We start from the raw sequence: 15443 nt of genomic DNA, 5'->3' as shown, positions 1-15443 counted from the left end.
CACATCCAAAAATTCAACATGAAATCAATATAAAAATTATTAACGGTCTGTTTCACATTGCGAAGGATATGAAACCTGGCATGTGTTGTCCACTGACGGCTCATCTCAACTTGGCTCAGCCACAGTAAGAGCCACACGTGGCTCGTGGTGACCACACCTGCACAGAGATCACAGGTCTAATAAATAGACACTTAGCCTCTGAGGCTGACTGATGGATGATTGACTGATAATGCATCTTGCATCGTGTTTCCAAAAGAATTTTAGGTGGCATTAGTATGTGTGAAATGCAGCACGGGAAATGGGAATGGGGGGAGGGTAGAGGCACAACATGGAATCAGGACCGAGGCCAAAGGCACCGAGGACCTCAGTGACCTAGAACCTTGTCACAGTGGGTCTCAAGTGTGGCTCTGTCCAGCAGCCAGTGAGGAGAAGCCTGAGCAGGTTCTCCATCCACAGTGTTGGGAACCCACCTGTTGCTCAGGAGATGTACCCCGATCCCGACTCAGCTAAGATCAGGCAGAGATTTCTTCCAAGGTCATAAACGGACTTGCAGCTCAGGGGTCCCCAAGATCACCGTCAGGTTCGGTGATTTGCTAGGGCTCAAAGAACTCAGAAAGGTTCATGCTCACAGTTTATTGTAGCCAAAGGACACAGATGAAGATCAACGAAGGGTAGAGGTGCGTGGGGCTGAGTCCAGAAGGCACCAGGCACGAGCTTCCTGGTGTCCCCTCCCCGTGGAGACACGTGGACAGCACTTAATTCCCTTAGCCACAGGGTGTGACGACAGTGTCCTGCCAACTAGGGAAGCTCACCTAGCTTGCTGTCCAGGATTTTTACTGCGGGTCGGTTATGTAGACCCAGCTGACCACCTGCACAGCTGACCTCGGTCTCCAATACCCCCTGAGGTCCATCCGATACTGCATGTCCCACCATAGATCACATGTGAGCACACACCATCCCGTGTGGCCCAAGGCCTCAGGCAACAAGGACACTTTAATCAAGCAGCACATTCTAGGGGCCTAGAGGGCACCTCTCAGGAGCCCGGCAAGGGCCAAACCATTCGTGTGCAGGATGTGGACAGCCCAGGCCAGCGGAGTTAATCCTCTACCGCACAAGAATGGAATGCAGATATCCTTGGATAGCAGATACCCTGATGCACTTGATCCGCTTCCCATAACATCCTTCTGTGGGAGCCTCAGGTTCAACTGGAGTTCAGTAAAACAATTCCACGGAGGGCCTGGAGAGGCAGTAAGATGGACTCTCAGCCCCCAGCTTCTCCTGTGCTGACTTGATTCTGGGGTTTCCGGGAAACGGACCTGAGCTGGTGCAGGCCAGGTGCACAGCCCAGAGTCCCACAGCACCACCCCCAGGGCTGCAGGCCCAGGAAGAGCTGCATAATCTGGACTTAGCCCACTTTCCTGCACTGCCAGGGGTCCTCTTAACAAAGCATTCACCCAGCCCGTATCTGGAACACACGTGAGCAAGTCGCCTTGGGTGGGGTGCCAGAGAAAATGAATACAGAATACAGTTAAATTTCAGATAGATGACAAATCAAATTTTCAGTATAAAAATATCCCATGTAATATTTGGGATACACTTATACTAATCACAATTTCACTGTTTATCTGAAATTCAAATTTAGTTGAACTGTCCGTTGGGTTTTTGGTTTTGTGTTGTTTCGTGTTAAATCTAAATGTAAATTTAGATTTACCTCTCCCTCTCTCTTCCTCATCTCCTGCTCCTTCATTCCGCTCCAGCCACACTGGTCTCTGTGTTGCTCCTGAGACATACCCAGGCCTTTCCTACCTCCCGCTCATCCCACGCTGTTCCCCACTCTTCCAGTGCCAATCCCCTTCTCAAATGTCCGCTCCAATGTCCTGTGGTTGCTGCAACCAATGACCACACAAACGTGGTCGCTTTGACAAAATAGAAATCTTTTTTCGCACAGTTCTAGAGGCTAGAAGTACAAAATCATGCTCCCTCCAAAGGCTCCAGAGAAGAATCCTTTATTTTGCCCCTTCATCGTCCTCATCACAGATTGTAACTGCTTTCTTTACTTCCTTCCTGTCTTCCTTCCTCCCTCCCTTCTGTCTTCAAAACGTATCTGCCTTATGTCCAGTTTTGTGCTGGGTTCTGGGACGCCACGAGCAGCCCAAACAGGCAGTCCCAGCCCTCTAAAAAAGAAGAGTCTTGGGATAATAAATAACTTGGCTGTTTTCTGTGAGCTTATTGATCCCTGTGGTCAGCTGCCCCCCTCCCCGAAACTATACGCTAGGTGAGGATGTCTCTCTCGTTTGACACTGTATGCCTTCCCCCTCCTCATAGCAGGTGCTCAGAAAAATCTTTGTTGACTGGATGGAATTACTCTCGAGCTCCTCCAGGAATGACAGGGATAATCCTATGCCTTCCATTTCAGGGTTTGGAAGATCTGTGCGGATATTCTTGGCTGACTCACAGGGATTTCATCGATTCATGGCCACCGACCTTGAACACGAGGACACAGTAGAGACAGCCGGTTTTGGTCCTGAGAACAATCTGATTATTACTGGGTCCCGGGATGCACTCATTCAGGTGAGGGGTCATCCTCACTCTGCCTCTGGAATAGAAAGTATGATTCCTTAGGAGTCTTTTGGCTTCGAAATATAGAGACAGAAACTAGTGCAGGTGAAACAGGGCAGGTCATTGGGAGGATGTGGGGGAGGGATCCCTTGAGACCCCTCGACAGGCCTGGGGGTGGGGGGGCAGGAGTTACCAAAATGTTCAACAAAGGATACAGCCTTCCCACCGAACCTGAAAACCTGGGAGGATTTTGGCTTCAGAGTGGGGCCAGGGTGGGGGGACGTGGAGGAAAATTCCCATTGAGCTCCAAGTTCTCACGATAAAGTAATGGTTCTCCGAGCACCTGGGCAGCTCAGTCGGCTAAGCATCTGACTCTTGATTTCAGCTCAGGTCATGACCTCAGGGTCTTGAGATCAAGCCCCACGTGGGTCTCTATACTCAGCGGGGAGTCTGCTTGAGGATTCTCTCTTCCCCTGCCCCTCCCCACCGCCTTGTGCTTAAATGCATGGATGTGCATTCATGTGCACATGCTCTCTCTCTAAAAAAAAAGGTAGCAGTTCTCCAACATTCTGGCTTTAGGACCTCTTTACATTCCTAAAGATTATTGAGGACCCCAAAGAGCTTTTGTTTATGTGGGTTACATCAATTTGATTGATACTTTTTTAACAAAGACTTATTTTGGAATAATTTTAGGATTTCCAGAAGAGTTGCCCAAAAAAGCACAGAGAGCCCCCATATATAAATATCTACTCTTCACCCAGCTTGCTCAATATTAATATCTCATGCCACCGAGCTCTTTATCAAAACTAAAAAATTTACATTAGCACAATACTATTAACTGATCTGCAGATTCTGTTCTGATTTCACCAGCTTTCCTACCAATGCCCTTTTTTTCTTTATTTCCAGGATCCAATCTGGGATCCCACGTTGCAGTTAGTATCTATTGGTAGTTAGCATATTAAAAATTAGAGATGAGGAAATCCAAAAATACACATCCATCGATTCATGAACATTACACGTCAGTGTAATAACAGACTTCTATGAAAATAACTATAGTTTCTGAAACAAACAAAACAACTCATGAGAAGAGTGTCATTGGTGCACATTTGGACAAATCTCTTTCATGTCTGGCTTAGTAGAAGATGAATTGGTTTCTCATATTTAATTCTGCATTCTATTTGTTGTAATATCACATGTCCCTTCTAGATATAGAGTCCCTTCTATCACATGTAGCTTCTAGAAAACTCCAGTGCTCACTCATGAGAGGAAGAGGGTAGAAAAGGCAAACAACTTCTTGAATTACCATGAAAACCGTTTTGCCTTTGCATGCCTTCCTGAAGATGCCTGGAGGTACCCTCCAGGGGTTCCCTGGATCACACTTTGAGAATTGCTGTGGTAGCAGATTGGTGAGGTGTGGGGAAGTTTGAGGGGCTGGTGAAGGCCCTTGAACTGCAGCCTGAGACTCCACCTTAGGTGGACAAATAGAGGCAGATATTCTGCGCTGTGACAGCAGAAGGAAGAAGTCAGCTCTGGCCCTCTGCTGTCCGTCCTCAGGTGTGGAGTCTGTCGGAACAGGGGACCCTGCTGGACATTCTGGAAGGCGTCGGGGCCCCCATGAGCCTGCTGGCCTGGGGTGGGGCCTTGGTGGCATCTGCTTCCCAGCAGTCCTCGTCTTTTAAAGTCTGGGATCTCACCTACATTCAGAAGCCGAGGGCCTGCACCCCGTTTCTGGACCGCACCGGCCTCACTGCAGTGTCACACAATGGAGGCTACATTTACTTCCCCAAGATTGGGGACAAGAACAAAGTCACCATCTGGGACTCGGCAGAAGGTCGGTGAGATATAAGCCTGGTTGTTCGTGTGCGGAAGAGCCAGAGCCCCTGTCTTGGTCTGCTTGGGCTACTAGAACCAAACACCACAGACTGGGCAGTTTAAACAATAGACATTTATTTCTCACAGTTCTGGAGGCTGGGAAGGCCAAGGCCAAGGCCAAGGCCAAGGCACTGGCAGATCGGTGTCTGGTGACAGCCGGCCTCCTGGCTGCAGATGGCCCCTTTCCCTTTCTTCTTATGTCCTCACAGGAGCATAGAGAAGGAAGCAAGCTCCCCGGGCCCTTGTATAAAGGTGGGGACTCTGCCCTCATGACCTCATCACCTCCCAACACCATCACATTAGGGGGTAGGATTTCGACGTGTGAATATGGGGGGACACACTCAGTCCGTAAGACCCCCATAACTCCAGTCAGGTTGAAAGTGGCTAACCAGAGATCAGGACTTGATTTTGTAAATTTTCTAGCACGCGGGTCATCGACCATCCGGTTGTCAATCCCGGGAAGCAGGGCATGTGATGGGGATATTTGCACAAGGGGTGGGTTGAGGGAGCTCTCGGAGAAACCCAAAAGGGAGTGAGGGAAGCAGGCAGGGGCAGGGAGAGGACTGAACAAGGAGGTGGGCTCAGCCTGATCCCAGGGGGGCCCTGGAGTATAAATTGCAGCTCAGAGTTGTTCCATCGTGAAGCAAGAGGGCCCACCTTTTGTATCCCCATATCAGGCAGTCACTGGCTGCAGCCCATTCTGGGTGGTGGGCACGGCCCCGCAAACATTTTGAGATGAGGGGCTCCCTTCCCCTGAGGGCAGTGGGCAGCCTGGGGGCTGGGTGCCCTGGCCAGTAACGGGCTTCTGGGCACGTCACCAGCTGTGTCTGCTGTAACCTCCACGGGGCGAATGGAGGTACAGAAATTCCTTGTTAATGATAAAATATTATGAGAAAAGAGATTCACTCTCACCTTCCTGCATTCATGGGTTTGGCAGATGTTTGGTTAGTGCTGACCGTCGAGCCAGGCTCTGGGGTTGGCAGTGAGCAAGACGGGTGAGGTTACAACATTTGAGATGCCTGCCTGCTAGTTGCGGGGCGAAGCCAAGCACAAAGGTAGGGGGCACGGTGGGGCGTGAGATACACGTGCGCCAGCTAAAGCCATTTCTCTACCAGGGTTAAGAGCTTGCACTCAGAGTTCATACAGCCCGAAAGGCAAAATATTTACTCTCTGACCTTCTCCAGACGTTTGTAAAGGGAAGGTCTGGGATGAGAGATCATGCATGTCTGTTTGTCCATCTGTCCTGATGGGGAGCGGGAAGTCCTCGGAAGGTGTTAGGCAGGGCGCTGAGGAAATGGGAGGACAGGGGTGGAGGCAGGGGGATTGCAGTGGAGAAGTTGGGGAGTATGGATCATGAAAGCAGTTTTTAAAATCCTTAAAAATAAGAAAACTGTGGCACGAGCGTTCCCCTGAGCTGTTCTTGACATGGTCTTCTCTTGGTGGCAGGGGAAGAGCAAGATGCCCTGGACACCTCCAATGAGGTCAGGTGTCTGGAGGTTGCCCAGCAGGCCAATCTCCTTTTCACCGGCCTCGTTTCGGGGGTCGTCCTGGTGTTCCCCCTGAATTCCAGACAGGATGTGATGTGCATCCCCCCTCCTGAGGCCCGGAAAGCCATCAGATGCATGGCCCTAAGTAAAGGCGAGGAGCGCCTGGCCATCGCCTATGACAGCATTGTCCTGGTGCTGGACATCAGCCCTGGGGATCCCTGTCCCATCATCGACGGGCCAACCTACACCTTCTACACCCAGCTGCCTGAGACCATATCCAGCGTGGCCGTGCTGGCCGACTACCGCGTGATCTACGGCATGACCAGTGGTGACCTCTTCCTTTACGAGTGTGCGAACTCCAAAGTGTTCCCTCTGGAGGCCCACGGGAGCCAGGTCACCTGCATGCAGGTCAGCCACAAGGAGCAGCTGGTGGTCAGCGGGTCCGAGGAAGCCCTGCTGTGTCTCTGGGACCTGCAGGCCTGCAAGTGGAGATTCCAGATGAGCTACATGGTGCGTGGCCCGCACACCACGTGACACGAGGTCCTGGCATTAGAAAGCTGAGGACAGGTGTCCTGTATTAAGTGCACACCAAGGACCACAGCCCAGGGTCAGGAGCGGGGTGAGGCCAGTGAGAGACGCTCACCTTGGTAGCAGAGTTTAAGGGGCAGCCAAAAGACTCAGCAATCAAGAGAGATGCTATTTTGGGGCCCCTGGGTGGCTCAGTCGGTTAAGCATCTGCCTTCGGCTCAGGTCATGATCCCAGGGTCCTGGGATCAAGCCCCGCATCGGGCTCCCTGCTCAGCGGGGAGCCTGCTTCTCCCTCTCCCTCTGCCTACCTGCCGGTCTGCCTACTGTGATCTCTCTCTCTGTCAAATAAATAAATAAAATCTAAAAAAAAAAAAAAGAGAGAGATGCTATTTTAATATAATGTTTACCAAGATCGAAAGAAATGCAAAATATTCACAAAGAACAAAATATCATTTTTTTAAAGATTTTATTTATTTGTTCAGAGGGAGAAAGAGCAGGGAGGAGGAGCAAAGAGAGAAGCAGCAGGGAGCCCAACGACACCAGGTTCGATCCCAGGACCCTGAGATCATGACCTGAGCCGAAGGCAGATGCTTAACCGACTGAGCCACCCAGGCGCCCCCAAAATATCATTTTATTTATTTATTTTTAAAGATTTTTTTTTAATTTATTTATTTGACAGAGAGAGAGACAGCGAGAGAGGGAACACAAGCAGGGGGAGTGGGAGGGGGAGAAGCAGGCTTCCTGCTGAGCAAGGAGCCCAATGCGGGGCTCGATCCCAGGACCCTGAGATCATGACCTGAGCTGAAGGCAGACACTTAACGACTGAGCCACCCAGGCGCCCCCCAAAATATCATTTTAAATAAAGACGGGATCAAATCCTGCCCTGGCACACCCCTGCCTCACCCTCCTTACCCTAATCCTGATCCCTGTTCTTGCGTCTGACAGTTTTGATTGCCCAGTCTGTGGCAGGCCCCTTTCTAGCCGTGGCCAGGGCACACACTGTCCTGCCTCTTGGAGCCACGTTCTCGGAGGGGACACAGTGTGAGCTCCGGGAGGGCAGGATCTTTCTGTGTTTTGCTTACAGAGGTGGCCCCCATCCCTAGGGGAGCTCCTGATATGTCCTCAGGGCTCCATAAGTGTTTGTGGAATAAAAACAAAGTAGCAGGACGCCTGGGTGGCTCAGTTGGTTAAGCATCTGCCTTCGGCTCAGGTCATGATCTGAGGGTCTTGGGATCGAGCCCTACGTCGGGCTCCCTGCTCAGTGGGGAGTCTGCTTCTCCCTCTGCCCCTCTCCTCCACTCGTGCTCTCTCTCTGGCTCTCCCTCTCTCTCTCAAATAAATAAAATCTTTTTTAAAAAATAACATAAAAGAGGGGCGCCTGGGTGGCTCAGTCGTTAAGCGTCTGCCTTCGGCTCAGGTCATGATCCCAGGGTCCTGGGATCGAGCCCCGCATCGGGCTCCCTGCTCGGCGGGGAGTCTGCTTCTCCCTCTCCCACTCCCCCTGCCTGTGTTCCCTCTCTCGCTGTGTCTCTCTCTGTCAAATAAATAAATAAAATCTTAAAAAAAAAAAAATAACATAAAAGAAATAAAAACAAAGATGCAAATACATGATGGGCTGTGGAACAACAAGAGCTTTGAGAAAAAAACAGGGCAAGGTAAATGGGGTAGGATGGCAAAGGCTGCTATTTAGGAAGGTCAAATAAGTCTTGTAGAGCCTGGCTGGCTCATTCGGTAGAGCATGTGACACTTGATCTCAGGGTCGTGAGTTCGAGCCCCATGTTGGGTGTAGAGATTATAAATAAATAAGCTTGAAAAAATAAAAGACACAGAGATAAAGAGAGAGAGAACATGAGCAGGGGGAGAGGGAGAAGCAGGATTCCCGCTGAGCCGGAAGCCCAATGTGGGGCTCGATCCCAGGACCCTGGGATCACGACCTGAGCCGAAGGCAGATGCTTAACCGTCTGAGCCACCCAGGTGCCCCTATTTATTTATTTACTTACTTACTTACTTCTAAGTAGGCTCCACACCCAGCATGGAGCCCAACATGGGGCTCAAACTCAGGACCGTGAGATCAAGACCTGAGCTGAGATCAAGAGTTGGATGCTTAACAGACTGAGCCACCCAGGCGTGCCCCCACCATTTTTGTTTTTAAATGAACTTAAGTTTGGAATGATTTTAGATCTACAAAGGAGTCGTGAAGATAGTACAGAGGTTCCCCTCTACCTCCTCCTCATCCAGCTTCCCTGATGTTAACATCTTACGTAACTCGAGTACATTTGTCAAAACTAAGAAATTACCATGGGGACAGGATTGTTAACTAAGCTACCAACTTCATTGGGAGCATATGTTTTTCTCAGTGAATTTCCTTTTCCTGGTCTAGGATCCAATCTAGGATGCTGTGCTGCGTTTAGCATATAGCCTTTAACTAAAGACCATGATAGCTAATGCTTGTAGAACTGAGGTCACTTAGAATATTAAATCCAATAATTCCTGCTCTCCGGTGCAAATTGTCTGCAAACCTCTCAGTCCAATCCCTATGAAAACATGTTTTGGTCCTGGGAATCTTGGTGATGCAATATACCCATCTCTTCAGGGTTTCATTGGATCCATCCCCATGGGAGGCTTACATGCCTGGCTTCTGACACAAATGCCTTGCAGTGGATCTCCTGGGTGTCCCAGTATGAACTCCAGATCACACTGTCTTTTTCTACAGAATCCTTACTGTAGAGGAGTCCAGTGTGTCTGCTTCTCCATGGATGACAAGTATGTGTATGCGGGCTTGAAAGATCGCTCCATCATCGTCTGGAGTGTGCTAGACGGTGAGTCATTTTGCTTCGAGGGCAAGACTGAGCTTAGATCTGGAGAAGGAGGCCTTGTGTTGGGCTCTGGATGTTGGAGGGCCCTGCCCTGGCCTTCCCTAGCTGGGGGGAGCTACTTAGAGAGAGGTGTCTGCAGGTCAAGGGGACAGGCCCCCCCTGGAGCTACATCTCCTCTTCTAGACCCATGCTCTGGGTACCTGGAACCCCAAAACATTCTCCCCACCTGGGATGGTGCCCTCTTTAGGGCCTGGGCAGGCCTCTTCCCCAGGCTTATCCTTCTGAGGGTGGACTGTGCCCCCTATTGTGAGCACCCCTAGACTTGGGGGGTGGCCATGTGTGATGAGCATGGAGTCTGGATGTGTGAGCTGGGTAGGCATTTCGCATGCATATGTGAGGGGCCCTAGAAATGCAAGACAGAGCCGGGTATGGGAAGAGAAGAGGACCAAGCTGCAAAGAGCTGGGGACTGTCTCTCCCACACCATTACATTCTATAATGGAACTGAGAAGCCTGACAATTCTCCACCCAAACATGACCTTCCAGGTGGTTCCAAAGGTACATCCATCAGTGTAGGAGGATAGAGCAAATTTCACTTAATAGTTTATTAGCTAGATTTGCAACACTTACATATTGTGCCTTATAGGATATGGGCCTTGATTCCTTCTCTTGCCCCAGGCCCTGTAAATGATAGGGGCAGCTTGCTTAAGACCAACCACTTTGAAAACCCCACATCTCTTGGTCTGCTCAGTACTACCCTAAAGGCATATTAATGACAGCATTTCTTGTGTACTGGGTACTGTCACTGAGCTATTTAATTCTCTTGACAGCTACCTCATCTTACAAAGCAAAAATTGAGGCTCTGAGAAATGGGGTGACTTGCCTAAAGTCACACAATGAGTAACTGGTAGGCAGTGGTTCGCAGCTGGTCTGCCTGGTCCCCATGGTCACCTTTGTCACCCTCCTACATGGTCTCCTATAGAGAAAGGACCCCTTATGACACTGGAAGGGGGGTAGGTACCAAAGTGAAGAAGCTGATGTTCAGGGAGGTTAAGAGATTTGTCCAAGGTCACAAAGCAAGTGAGTGAATGAAGATCAGGTAGATTTAATGCACTGTAATCAAATACAATGCAATCGAATATATCGTAGTCTACTACTCCATGGCAAAGATGCCTGGCAAAACGTCACATATGGCTCAGAAGCTGAGATCTGTGGAGGATGGCCTTACAAGCCCACCCCAGGCAGGTTCACAACCTCTCTTCCTCCTCCTCCTCCACTAATAACATTTACTGAGCTCACTCTGGGCTGAAACCAATACTAAAGCACCTGTCACAGGTGACCTCTTCAAATATTAGAATTCCCCTCTGCAGGTGGGTTTAGTTGTCATCCCCCTATTGCAGATGAAGCAAGAGGGACTCCAAGAGTTTAGAATTTGTGCATAAGCTAGTAAGGGGCATAGGAAGGATTTGACCCCATGCAGCCAACTCTCCAATGGGTGAGACTGGATCTCTGTAGCCCCCATTTTCTCATCAATGCCCTGCCCTCCACCCCCAAAAGGCACCCTGCTGGCTGTCCAGTTTGTCCACGCTGTGGTGAACAGGATCATCCCAACTTCCAATGGCTTCGTTGCCCCCACTAGACACGGCTATCTCATCCGCCAGCGTTTCCAGTGCCCTTCGTCAAGAAAGTCACAGCAGGACCCTCTCAAGAACTTCAAGAAGGCAGTGTGGAAGGTCAAATCCAGACAGAGAGAAGAGCTAGCAGCTGCTGCAGGAACACTCCAGGACTTGAGATCAGCAAGTACCCAGGGAAATGAATGTAAATCAGACAAACGCTCACAAATCTGCCTGCTAGTGTAGAACCCGCCAATGGGGGCATGGGACTCCAGTGAGTTAGACCCATTCAATATGGCTGATGCAAAGAGTATGTATGTGTTGATGTATATCTGGACCCAAAGCCTCAGATTATATGACTCAGAACCTGTTTCTCGCCACCCTTCCATTCTTCTCTCCTTGTTGGCTGCAGTCAAAGACTAGCTACCCCCAGGTTAGGAATATGACAGCCAAGGTCAGTAGAAAAGAGACCTTCCCCTTGCCAGCAGACTGAATCAAAGTGCTGGCCCTGATTCTGTTGGCCCCTGTGGGCTCCTGCACCTGTCTCTGGGAGAATGCTGTGCTGTGATTGGCCAGCCTGACCCAGTGCCCACCAAGGCTGAGGATGGAGTCAATACCACCCACCCATGTTGCCAGAGAATGGGAGAGGCTAATCCCAGGAGGGGAGCTGGGGCCGGGGGGTACAAGGCAAAGGGAGGATGGATGGATATGAAACTGATCAAACCACAGATGTGGACCATACAGCTTTATAATTTTAAAGCATCAGGTGCTATTGTCTGATCCTTGTCACAGCCTATACTTCAGGGAGGGCAGGAGTTTCTGCATCCATTTTGCAGACAAGGAAACTGAGCCTTGGTAGGTAGCTGTGATTTGCTCAAGCTCACAAGCCTGAGGTGCAAGAGCTCTGGGGGGGCGCCTGGGTGGCTCAGTCGTTAAGCATCTGCCTTCGACTCAGGTCATGGTCCCAGGGTCCTGGGATCGAGCCCCACATCGGGCTCCCTGCACCGTGGGAAGCCTGCTTCTCCCTCTCCCACTCCCCCTGCTTGTGTTCCCTCTCTCGCTGTGTCTCTCTCTGTCAAATAAATAAAATCTTAAAAAAAAAAAAAAGTGCTCTGGGAAAAGAGAGCCAGGAGACATCCTGCCCCCATCCTGTTGGACCACCTCCCTCTAATTTTAGTCTCAGAAGCATGACCATTCCACAGGTGACAGACTCCAATGCCCCCGGGGGCCAGCGAGTAATCTACATGATTGCCGTGCACCGGAGAGCAGCAGAGAATGATGGAGACCATGGGTCATGTGGAGGATGTGTGCTCTGCCCTCCAGAGTGGACATGGGCACCCTAACTCTAACTCAGAATGGCCGTGGGGAAAAACAGCAAGAGCTTCCTATTGTTGTAAGCAAAGCCAGAAACCCAGGCTTTTATGCAAAATGTTCCCATTTTTAAAAGTTGTCGATTGGTTCAAATTTACATCCACAGGCACATTTAGCCTGTGTGTCTCTAGATCGGGAGCTGACTTCATGACACAAGCCAGCATGAAAACAATAAACCTGTTGAGGTTCTTCCATCCCTACTCCCTGGCTCCCAAACTTTGAGGATAAAGATGCTCTTTTATCTCAAAACCTGGAGGCTCTTGGAAGTGGACAAAAAAACCTACCGACATCTCTTTGCTGACCTTTTGGACCATCTCTGCTCTCCCCAAGTTCAACAGAGGAACTCTTTCTGTTCCACTAAAATGGATCTTGCTTCTTTGCATGCAGCCTTCCAAAAGCCCCCACTTGCTTCTGGGGCTTTTGCTATAAAGATAGGAAAGTCCAAACTTCAAGGTGCTATTCTCTCTCCTCTTTGTTGGATTCCAGAGAGTTTCAGAAAAAGCAACCTTAGAAACAGAGACTTTGAAGCTAGGTGTGACCCTACTGACTGTCTTCTTCAGTCATTTCCCAAACTAGGGTTCCAAGGGAGGCTTTGGCAGTTCTGCAGATGTTAGTATCAAATTCCATTTCGAAAAAATATTTTAAACTGGAATTTTAAAATGCATGGCCAGCTGGGTGAGGCAGCAGGTTTTAAGGTGTTGGAGATAACTAACTTGGGATTCTCCTTCATTTAACTAAGATTTTGATGGGAGCCCAACTACTCTTTGCCACCACTTTTCTGTGAACCAGGGGCTTTGCCCAATGCAGAAATAAAGTGGATGTTGTAACAGAGTAAGATTTCAGCTACAACTTCGAGTTTAAAATGTGTGTGCCCATCTCAACAGCCTCAGTGAGAATCCATTGCTTGTACGTAAATACTACTTTGAACGTAGGAGAGAAATTTTACTAATAAAATGCAACTCTGAATTGTTCTTCTTTTGGAGTTTTTTGCAGTGATCTCTCATTTGAGAAAGAGTTGGGTTGCTATGAATGTTTGACAAGTGCTGTGCTTTGAGGAGGTGTAACTTAGCCGAGGTCCTCCAGCCATGGCCGAACCAGGATGAAAACCAGGTTATCACAATCCCCACCTTGCTCTCCTACACTAAACAGGACCATGTAACATAGCATCCCAACTGGGACACTTTTGAGAGCAAAAGGTGGGGCTTTAAAAGATTACTCCTGGGCGCCTGGGTGGCTCAGATGGTTAAGCGTCTGCCTTCGGCTCAGGTCATGATCTCAGGGTCCTGGGATCGAGTCCCGCATCGGGCTTCCTGCTCCTTGGGAGCCTGCTTCTCCCTCTGCCTCTCTCTCTCTCTGTCTCTGTCTCTCATGAATAAATAAATAAAAATCTTTAATAAAAAAAAAAAATTACTCCTGACAACTGAAAAAAACTGGATTGTCCCAAGATGATTGGAATATACACCCCTCTAGTTGCAGCAGGAATTAATTTATATGAAATTCCAGAGACTTTTTAAAATTGAGATATAATTGACATATAACGCTGTATCAGTTTCTGGTAAATGACATAATGATTTGATATTTGCATACATTGCAAAATGATCACCACAATAAATCTAGTTAACATCCAGCACCAGTTACAATTTTTTTCCTGTGATGAGAACTTTTTAAAAAAATATTTTATTTATTTTTTTAAGATTTATTTATTTAAGTAATCTCTACACAATGTAGGGCTTGAGCTCACCTTCCCTGCAATAAGAGTCACGTGCTCCACCCACTGAGCCAGTCAGGTGCCCCTTGTGATAAGAACTTTTAAGATCTATTTTCTTAGAGACTTTCAAATATACCTTACAGTATCATAAACCACAGTCACCGTGCTGGACATGACATCTCCAGGACTTACTTATCTTATAACTGGATTTATCTTACAATTTTTGACCACCTTCACCCATTTTTCCCATCATCCCTATCCTCTGCCTCCAGTAACCACCAATCTGTTTTCTGTATCTATAAGTTTGGGGTTTATTTTTTTAAGTTTTAAGTTTAAATTTATTTTTTAAATTTTACTTTATTTTAAAAGTCTACAAAAAAAATAAAAAAATAAAAGTCTACAGACTTTTTATTTATTCACTTATCCCAACATGAATATGTTCAGACCTACAGCCAAGTTGCAATATGAGGACAATGAACATGCATTTGCTCACCATCAAGACTGAACAGTTGTCCTATCACTGTCAATCTTCTGCTAAGACATTTCAAAGTGAGGGCCAGGACTGGGTGAGGATAGTGAGGGTCTCATCTCAGGCACAAAGCTTTTTTTTTCTTTTGAGTGAGACAGCGAGAGAGCACAAGGATTGGGGGAGAGGCAGAGGAAGAGAGAAAATCCCAAGCAGGCTCCACACTCTGCGTGGAGCCCGACACGTCTCAATCCCACGAGCCTGAGATCATGACCTGAGCTGAAATCAAGAGTCGGACGCCTAACCAACTGAGCCACCCAGGTGCCCCTCAGGCACAAGGTTTAAAGGCGCACCAAAAAACTTAGCAATCAAAGTAAGTAATATTTTATTACTATTCTTAAAAAACTCAAAATGGATTAAAAAAAATGCACGTTAAACAAAATATCAACATTTTAAATTAAAGATGGGATCTGACCCTGCACTTGAGTGAACTTGCCTCAGTTGCCTCACCCTCATTTCTGCTCTGGTGATGGCAAGACACCTTGCTGCCAAAATACATCAGGAGACATCTTTTCAGGAATAGTTATTCTCGGACATAACCACACACCTTTGAAAATGAACAGTTGTTATTTAATATTTAATATCCTTCAGTAGGATCCCTAATTTTCCTAATCAGCCCTAAAACATCTTTTATAGCTGGTTTTTTTTTCAAACTAGGACTTAATCAAGATTTGTTCATGTGTTGCACGTGGTTTTCTCTCTTTTTTTTAAGATTTTATTTATTTATTTATTTATTTATTTGACAGAGAGAGAAATAGCAAGAGCAGTAACACAAGCAGGGGGAGCAGCAGAGGGAGAGGGAGAAGCAGGCTTCTCACTGAGTGGGGAGCCCGATGCGGGACTCAATTCGAGGACCCTGGAATCATGACCTGAGCCGAAGGCAGACACTTAATGACTGAGTCACCCAGGCGCCCCCTTGTTTTGTCTCTTAAATTCTAGAGCAGGCGTGCCACTTGTTTTTGTAA

General features: G+C 48.2%; 1 protein-coding gene across 1 annotated transcript; it reads left to right on the top strand.

Annotated features, from left to right (window-relative positions):
- Nucleotides 1–1059: 1059 nt before the first annotated feature.
- On the top strand, nt 1060–13215 carry LOC145720656 (NACHT domain- and WD repeat-containing protein 1-like). The gene is made up of 5 exons (XM_081814980.1): nt 1060–2571; nt 4114–4390; nt 5878–6428; nt 9160–9265; nt 10818–13215. The coding sequence occupies exons 1-5, from the start codon at nt 2356–2358 to the stop codon at nt 11117–11119; spliced, it is 1452 nt and encodes a 483-aa protein (XP_081671106.1). The 5' UTR covers nt 1060–2355; the 3' UTR covers nt 11120–13215.
- Nucleotides 13216–15443: the final 2228 nt, after the last annotated feature.

Source organism: Leptonychotes weddellii, chromosome 1 (assembly GCF_054177405.1).
Source record: "Leptonychotes weddellii isolate Sample4059 chromosome 1, ASM5417740v2, whole genome shotgun sequence".
Classification (NCBI taxonomy): Eukaryota; Metazoa; Chordata; class Mammalia; order Carnivora; family Phocidae; genus Leptonychotes; species Leptonychotes weddellii.
This window is presented reverse-complemented; position numbering and strand designations above follow the sequence as displayed.

What these genes read in the sequence shown, in the direction of transcription:
- LOC145720656 (XM_081814980.1), top strand. Translation starts at nt 2,356, where the DNA reads ATGGAATTACTCTCGAGCTCCTCCAGGAATGACAGGGATAATCCTATG. An exon ending in CCCGGGATGCACTCATTCAG is followed by an intron (nt 2,572 to 4,113) that starts GTGAGGGGTCAT and finishes GTCCGTCCTCAG; the next exon opens with GTGTGGAGTCTGTCGGAACA. An exon ending in CGTCTGGAGTGTGCTAGACG is followed by an intron (nt 9,266 to 10,817) that starts GTGAGTCATTTT and finishes CACCCCCAAAAG; the next exon opens with GCACCCTGCTGGCTGTCCAG.